This window comes from Thunnus maccoyii, chromosome 16, assembly GCF_910596095.1.
Source record: "Thunnus maccoyii chromosome 16, fThuMac1.1, whole genome shotgun sequence".
NCBI lineage: Eukaryota > Metazoa > Chordata > Actinopteri > Scombriformes > Scombridae > Thunnus > Thunnus maccoyii.
Genome location: NC_056548.1, coordinates 16572568 through 16581425, shown reverse-complemented (window position 1 = coordinate 16581425; position 8858 = coordinate 16572568). Strand labels below are relative to the sequence as shown.

Sequence of the window (8858 nt, the reverse complement as noted above, 5' to 3'; positions counted from 1 at the left end):
AGATGAAACCAGTGGCTTCCAACTTTTTTGTTTTTTGACGTCTTACAAAAAGCAGTGTGTCATCGGGGTCACATTTCAGATGTCTATGAGTTGTTAACAGCTCCACCAAACAGTGATTTTTCCCTCTAAACTTCTCACCTGGTTTCATTTCAATAAATGTTCAAATGATCCAATATTTCACCTAAAATCAAAGATGAGAGAAAAAGTCCAAAACTAAAAACAGATTTGTGTATCAGAACTTTGTTTTTCTTCTTTCCTCTCCCATTAATCATCTCACGACCCCTAAGATTTATCTGGTGACCCTTTGGAGAGGCCCGCCCCCTAGGTTGGGATCCACTGGACTAAACTAGCAAACTGTAAATAAAGTAGTTGAAACTAGCTCCACCTCGAGCAGCTATAACAGTAACATGCTGCTTATACACTGATGCTTCAGTATTAATAATCTAATGATGTCATATATAAGAAACCACTATGTTTACTTTAATACTTCAACTACATTTTGCTGCTAATACTTATGTACTTTTACTGAAGTAGGATTTTTCATGCAGGACTTTTGCTTGTAATGGAGTATTTTTACATTGCTGTGTTGGTACTTCTACTTTGGTAAAGGATCTGAGTACTTCTTCCACCACTGCACATAAGGAATTCATGTTGCAGTGATATTTGCATGTTATTAAAACTCTACTGCGGCTTTGTTTGTGTGTGCGTGTATGCGTGTGTGTGTGCGTGTGTGTGTGTGCGCGCGTGTGTGTGTGTGTGTGTGAGAGAGAGAGGAATAAAGAGTTAACAGCGTCCGGCCTCTGCGGGCTCTGATTGGCCCGCAGTAGCAGCGCTGGGACGGACAACAAGCCTCCGCTGTGTGCGCACTCACTGGAAAAGTCACTTGGTAGACGAAGCGGACTACACAGACCGGACTGCCCCGTGTTTTTCAAAATTAGCATGTGGGACTTTTACTGCGCTTTATGGAAGTTTCCTGTTTTATTCCGCTCTTGAATCCGTTATTTTACCCCAGAGACAAGCGCTCGCAGGTCCGTTAGAGGTCCGCGAAGAGTCGGCCACTGTCACTGTTGATTCATGGACTCAACACGGACTTTAGCTGAAAGCATTTCTGTCAAGAGGCTGATACAAGGTTGACTTCATTCATTCAACATCCAGGTATGTCAGCTACATAAATAAAGGGTAACTTTTATCTCTTTTTATCTAGCACTACCTATTTATGTGCATGCTTATACAAGCTACAAATGGGCAGTAGTGATAGTTTACTGGAAGCAAATACACAGCAAATGTACAGCAAGTATAAACTAGCAAAAAAAAGACGTTTTCATTTACAGTTTAAAATCTCAAACCTTTGTTAGCTATTTGAATGATTAGCCTACTTTACTAGGACCCTAAAAAAAGTCCCAGACAGCCCTCAAACCTAGTGTCTGACTTTAGCTGTAATGTTACTATATATGAAACTTATTTATTGTTTTAGCAATATTTACAATTTGACTCCACTTTGGATCCATTTTAGACCCTTCAGACCTTCTCACTGACCCCAAAAGGTCCCTGGAGTCTAGTTTGGAAACCACTGAGGTCAACTAAAGAAAAAGTCAGAAAAACTGTGTTAGTGACATGAAAACTGACTTGTAAATAGTAGTATTATTGTCCCAGATATTGATATATTGTATCAAAGAATATAATTCCTCATTTATCACATTCACACATCTTTTTAAAAAAAATATCTGCCATGTATGTAGAAATGGCTTGAGCAATGTATTTTCCAAAACTCTGTAATAATAATGTTATTCTCCGTGGATTTCTCTTGCTGCGTGCACATGCACTGTGTCACTGTGACCATGTGTCTTTCAGATTTAGGGAGCATGAAGTTGTCTTTGGACAGTATGGTAGTCCTGAAGATTGTGCTGTTCATCTTTGAGGCTGTTTTACTGAGCGACTGCGCAAGAGGTGAGAGCATCATAAACTGTCTTTTCTTTCTCTCTGTCTTTTCGGTTTGATATTGCATGTTTTTATCCTGGAAGGTAACTCCAGATTCACGGCTCATTATAACTCAAGTTGACTGGTTGGCTGGTTTTTCTTGTGAGTATGAAGAAAGTCTCAGTTGGCTCTTAACGTTTTCGCACAGAGAAGTAAGAGACGGAAAACTAGGAAAAAAAACCTCTAAACAGAGCCCAAAATCAACACAGGGCAGGGGGAATGAGAGAGGGCAAGCCAGCCTCTACCCCTAGTTTGTGTGTGTTGTAGTCAGGGTAGTGTGTGTGTGTGTGTTTTTGTATGTGTATGTGTGTGTGTGTGTGTGTGTGTGCGCACATTCACTACAGCTAAACCAAACAAACATCATCCATCAGCTTCCCAGGGTGAAAGAACACAAGTCAGTGTAAAGAGTCCAGCTCTCCCGCGGCTGGCCAAGGGACTGCCTCACATCAGCCTGTGTGTGTGTGTGTGTGCGTGTGTGTGTGTGCGTGTGTGTGTATTTTGTGTGTGTGTTCATGACCGAAAAAGTGGTGAGAATGGGAGACCTCAGTCTGACCACAATTCACTACACTGTTTATTGTGCCAGTATCAATACTTTGCTTTATAAAGACAACTTGCAGTGAGCTTGTCAACAGGTCATGAATAACTGTCGAGGCAATTTCTATGATTTCATCCAGCGTCACTGACTACTGAACCATGTCTGATGCAATCCAGTGGCATGAGTCGAAGACCGAGGCAAAATTTGAAACTTGGGGCTTTAATGAGAGAGATCTGAAAGCCAGACACATTTCCCCGGAAGACCACGCACTGGCAAAACAAGCAGGCTCTATAGCGCTCTCTTTATTCTCCTGCTCTGCATGGTAGTGAATTCAAGAGGCGTCTGATAGGTACAATACCTGCATGTGGCTATCAGGGTTTGAGGTAGCGGGGGTGGGGGGCAGGAGGGGGTTGGCGGCAGTTTAGAGGGGGAGATTTGATCTGTGGGTCTGGAGACAAAGCCTCATTCACAGCGTGGCGGCCGTGCCTTCACGGCACGACTAAACCAAAAGTAAACAAGACGTGAAGGCTAAATAAGATTAGACAATTTTGTATGTTTACAGATTAACAGATGTCAGTGAGGGATAAACCCAAAGGGGAATCCGATGGGATGGGAGGAGAGGATGCATGGCTCAACACTGATTCAATCTCAGACAAAAAGGAAGAATTTACAGCCTGGTTTTCATAATTTCTCCCACCAAAGTGGTTGCAGATGCACAGACTGATAGACACATCAGCAGATATGTAGTTGGCAGACAGTCTGTACGAGATGATTTTGCACAATGAAGCGTAATTTTGCCTGTGAAGTGTAAATATCCCAGAGTTCTCCCAGCAGAAGCAGCGATACTTTGAGTTCTGTGTTACAGTCCAAATCCAACAGCTTGACTCTGACATCCTGTGAAATACAGTCAGAGGCTCTGACTCGAAACTTTTTATAGTGAAGCGAAGGCCAGCAAAGCTGTAAAACTGTCCCTGTAAAATTTAACAATGTATGATGACATCTTTGACAAATGTAAATTAAATTATAAAGGGCAGGCCTCCTTTGACTTATGTGTGAAACAGTAAAAACCCATTGGAAGTGTTATCTAAACATTTCAGACAATACACCTGAGAAGACAGCGAGTTTGGGTGAAAGATTTTAAGCCTGTTGCTGTCACTCATCAGGCGACATCTGACCCCAGACCCCCTATCCTTGTGCCACACACACACACACACACACACATATGGACCCCTCCCTCTCTACACTGGAAAGACTTTGCGACTGGCCAAGCAAGAATTATTTCTTAAGACCCCCCCCCCCCCCCCTCCCAAACAGGAACCCCTGCACTTCCTCTATCCCAGCGCCTTTCCTCCCCCCTCTGGTGCTTCGCCACCCCCAGCAGCTGGAGGAGGTGCTCAGTGATGTGTCCCAGCAGAGCCTCTAATGTGGTGACAGGCCCGGGGACCACTGGGCTCCAATGACTGTGGAATGCAGCAGCCTTGAACATATGGATCTGCAGAAATGCACCCTGGGAGAAAAAGAGAGGCACCAGGTGTCTCTGTTATGTACCAGGATTAGTTAACAATGAACACACACACACACACATACACACACAGAGGCCGAACGGTGCTGTTTTGATGCATCTTAATTAGAATCAGGTGAACGCTGCATCACATTCAGTCTTGTCTTTCGCTGCATGTATGTATGTGAATTTGTTTGAGTTCGACACCACATAAATGTTTGCTTCACCTCTGGAGCCATCTGGACAAATTTAGAGCATGTAAACTGCTCCGCAAACCCTGTTGGAAAATATACATTTTATAGGAGAGTTACATCATGGTTTCATAACAAGAAGGTACTATGAGATAAATTGGATGCCAAGCTCTTTTAAAATCACAAGGCCATTTGGCGTCCAGACAGTTTTCCATTTCCTTTAACCGTAATGAGGCTAGTTTCTCAGCAAATGCCCCAAAGTCCTCTTATTTTTTTTAAATAGCTCCTGAATAGTAAGAAGGTGTAACAGTGGTGTTCTGGATCATGGGCCCATCTGGGACTAAGACTGAGGGGGTAGAAAAGAGAAAGAATTGCTCTGAAAAAGCTCTGCTGTGCTGCTGCTGTGTACGATGTTTATTGTAATCCCTGCAGGATTCACACTTGAATGCTCCATTTAGGTATTAGAAAATAAAATCAGCTTCATGTTACGTTTTTGTTTTTCTGCCCACACCTATCAGAAGAACTCAAGTGAAGTTAAACACCCGTCCTCGTCTTCTTCACCACATCACCTCCAATCTCTCCCACACCAGACACCCACAGGACTGCCCTCCGTCCTCCTCACACACGTCCCCCTTCTTATTCCCTGCTTCTCTCCGCATTTCCTCGCCTTTATTACCAGTGTAAAGTTGAAGGAAGTGAGTTAAGTTAATGTGCTGTCGTTAAAACAAGGCATGAGCTGACCTTTACTCCCACCCAGCCTTTTCTCAGCTCTCTGTAGCCCCCTATTTACAGAGTCTGGGTCCATTTGCAGAGAACAATGGGTGGATTATTATGTGCGGCGGTCCCCCAGGTTGGACAGGGCAGCAGTAATTAATTTTAAACACTCCTCATCCCTGTAGACTGGACGTATTTGCCATCTATTAGAGCTCACAGCAGACGGGGGACTCACTTTACTGAGGCGCTGCCATTTAGAGGTGCGTGAGAAGAAGTTACGAGGAGGGAGCGAGAGCTGGGGTTTTTTCTTTTTTTTTTTTTTGTACGTCTGAATATATGCATGTGTTTTATTAAGCAGCCTGAAATTGCCCTGAGAAAAAGTCATGATAATGAGAGATCCAAGGAGCGCAGGGCAATTTGGAAAACCTCAGAGGTACACCAACAACTATTCCCGCTCCACCTATTTCTTCTCAAAACCAGGTGGAAATAATATTCCTCCCGCTATGATCCCTCTTTTTCTATCACGGAAATAATGTTACCACCGCTATAACAATCCGTGTTTCTCATCTATCACCACGCGCCGCTGACCCCGTCAGTTCAGGAGGAAACATTCGGAGAGAGGAATGTGTCAGACTTCACCCCTCGCAGGGGAAAGAAAGGAAAGGGCTGTAGCTGTGATAAGTAGTCATAATGGAGGTCAGTTGGTGTTTACTTTAGCAGGGTCATATAATCCCTGTGAGCAACACTCTCTCATTGACTGACTTTAATGGCCACTTCAATTAGCATTCATGTGGAATTTCAACAAGGCTTTGTCCACTTTCGGTATTTGTCACTGTCACCTGTATGCTAATGCTCAGACGCACATGAGGAGAATTTCTCTTTATTCCTTTTGTTTTTCCGGTTTTTGGGAAAATCCTATCGACTACATATATACAATGCTCATTAGTTTGGGCAGTTGGCTCAGGATGTGTTTTCAGACCACACACACTCTTCCTGCTGGCTGAATGGATTTCGGTTCAGTTAAATAGAATTCCTTTTGCTCCCGTTAACCTTCACAAAAAACCCACAGAGTCAGACAATCAGCGATTCAGATGACAATCAACCGCTCTGACTTGCATGATTTAGCAGACAAATGAATAACAGGTTTGTGTTAATTGTCAGCTGTTTGGTGTTAAATAAGCATCCGATGATACTGGACACTGTTTAGACTCCGCAGGCCAGGCTGCTGTGTTACACCCTTGGCCCGAGAGAGCGGACTTGAGTGGCTGGAAGCGAGCCCGTAGGTGGGGGTGAGGGTCTGCTTTGCTGGAACCTTACAAGTGACCTTACAATAACATTTCGGCTCCACAGTGGGAAGTGTTTGTCTTGCGCAACCCCTCTTTTCTAAGCCTCCTTCATTACCCCAGTCCTCGCTCTGTTTTCTCTTTTTCTTGTGAGGAGCCAAGACGCGGGGAGAGAAGCCCCCCCTCCGCCCCCTCCTCCTCCTCCTCCTCCTCCTCCTCCTCCTCCTTCTCCTCCTCCTTCTTCCTTTCCTCCCCAACCATCTCCCCTCCTTCCCCGCTTTGTACTCCACAGCTGTTCGCTCAGTCACTTTAGTAAGTGAAATGATGAGATTCCAATTGCTCTCCTCTTTCACCCCTCAACAGGAGAAGCCAGTTTGGTTTTCCTGTAGATTTTAACATTTAGATTTATGGTTCGGATCGTGAGTCCGCGTACAGCTGCAGGCAGGGGGTGCAGAAATCGAAACTCCTGGTGTTTTTGGATCTTTTTCTTTCCTCTCAATAACTTTCCTTCAGCTTTGGCATCTCATTGCAATCCCCCCCTCCCAATCCCTCCTTTTCAGTGTTGTGCCACCTTGAAAAAAAAAAAGCAACACAATATGTATAGTATAACAAAAACTATGCCATGACAACCTTTCTCTGTCTTGACAAAACATATCTATACTGTATTTATATGATGGTGGCCTTCAGGATGTAGCTTGGACCGAGCAGGTTTGGACAAGTTGGACAAGAGTTGACATTGTGATGTTAGTGAATGAAAGGCTGATTTTAAACGGCAGAAATATTATCTGCCCCATCTTATGTGTGCTTGTTTGCTGTACTTGCCACAGCCTGCTTGAATCTGTGCTGCTGTAGTCTCACGCTTACTTATCAGAATACCAAATCAGGCAGCCAGGAGGTAGCTGTTGCATATCATTTAAAGATGAACTTCCTCTCTTTGTTTTTCCCACTTCTTCTCTTCTTTTGTCTTTTATTGTTTTCCCTCTGTTTATGATTTTGGATAGCAGTTGTGTGTTGTATAAGGTTGTTAGTCATCTTTATGATCTGATACCAGAAATCAACACTGAAAGTTTTCCCTGGTCTTTGTTTTCCTGTTAACCTCCCCTTTCTCTCTCTCTCTCTCTCTCTCTCTCTCTCTCTCTCTCTCTCTCTCTCTCTCTCTCTGGGGGTTTCATTAGAAATCACTTGTTGTCCTGACAAACCCTCACACAAACACGTTCACACACACAAACACGCACCAACCCTGCTGTTCTGCAGTTAAAGGTTGATTGAAAGTTATGGTGGTGGCAACAGCGATGGCTGGCCGGGCCTGAAGAAAGCCGAGCCAGGGACCAGCTGGGATAACGAGCTCTGAATGAGGCCTCCGCTGCCTTCGACACACACTCCCTCCCAGTTTCCATCCTCCTCCTCTTCTCCTCTTCGAGCCCCCCCTCCCACCTCCCCACCCCCTTTCAGTTCACCTCCGATGAGCTTCAATGAGACCCCACATGGCTTTTCAGCTTTTTTTTGCTCCCACTTTGTTTTTCATTAGGGATTCTTTTGAGCAACCTCGGAAATTCTTTGCGCATTGTCCCCATTGACAGAGGTTATAAAGAGTCCGGTCTGGGCGATTGCTTGTCAAAATACATCAAAATAGGAGTTTTCGCTGCGAGAGTTGTAAGCTGTCATGGTGGAATTTGTTTGCGTCCGTTTCCAGCGGCAGTTTCTCTCAACATGCAGAGACGAGGAGGCAAAGAGGCCCAGGTTTTTCATGCAGGGGACCCATTGCATCTGTAATGAACGGAAAAATATGTCCCTACTTTGACTTGAAGAGTGGAACAGGACGAGGGAGGAAAACTCATTTCAGGAGCAAGGACTATAATCTGTCATATTTTATAGCAAGGCTACTGCTATCCCAGACTGGAATTCTGCACCATGCAGTGAAACTGATTTGATTTCCTCATGCACGGGGATGTGAGTTTGGGCTTTGGATCAGCCCCAACCTGGATGTACTTGGAGTTAGAGGCTTGGCAGATGGGGCACTGCTCCATTCATACTGTTAGTCTGTGTCCAGATTGACTGTTAGGTACTTCTTTTTTTGCTTATTTTTATTATTTTTAAAGATGTTTTTGCATTTTTTGAGTAGTTGGCAAGAGGAAATATGAGGATTAGATGGTGTAACAGAAGTCCTTTGCAGCAGTACATCTATTCTGGTCATCAGCTGCCTGTTTCTGTGCAGGGCACCTTGGTAAAAGGACTGTATAGCTCAGTGTGGACAGTTGATTAACAAAGAGAGAGACAGCCAGACTGGCAGACAGAGATGGATAGAGGGCAGTGACCTTTGTACAGCTGAGTAGTAAGGTGAACTGGGAAAGCACTGAACAAATTGTCACTGTGAAAGGGCGAGTACCACATCGTAATGACAGGCTCAACAGCTCCACGATGACAGATTGATTTCAGACAATATTCCTGGATTGTCAGGAGGCCCCATTGCTGTCAGTGAGAGCTTTGCCAGTTCCTCCGCCCCTTCCCTCTGTCTCGCCTCGACCCCCCCCCCACCCACCCACCCACCCACTCTCTCTCTCCCCCCACTCTGTCTCGTCTCTGTCTCACACGCCTTTCTCTCTCCCTCACCCACTCCTTTTCCAAGCCCCGTACCCTCCCGCCTGCCCCTGTCTGAA

General features: G+C 44.7%; 1 protein-coding gene across 1 annotated transcript in view; it reads left to right on the top strand.

Moving 5' to 3' along the window:
• Window positions 1–838: 838 nt before the first annotated feature.
• LOC121880803 (fibroblast growth factor receptor-like 1) overlaps window positions 839–8858 on the top strand; it is a 29423-nt gene continuing 21403 nt past the window's right edge. Inside the window, exons 1-2 of the mRNA XM_042388332.1 lie at window positions 839–1155; window positions 1852–1947. Coding sequence (XP_042244266.1) covers window positions 1863–1947 — 85 coding nt within the window. The 5' untranslated portion in view covers window positions 839–1155; window positions 1852–1862. The remainder of the gene's footprint in view (window positions 1156–1851; window positions 1948–8858) is intronic.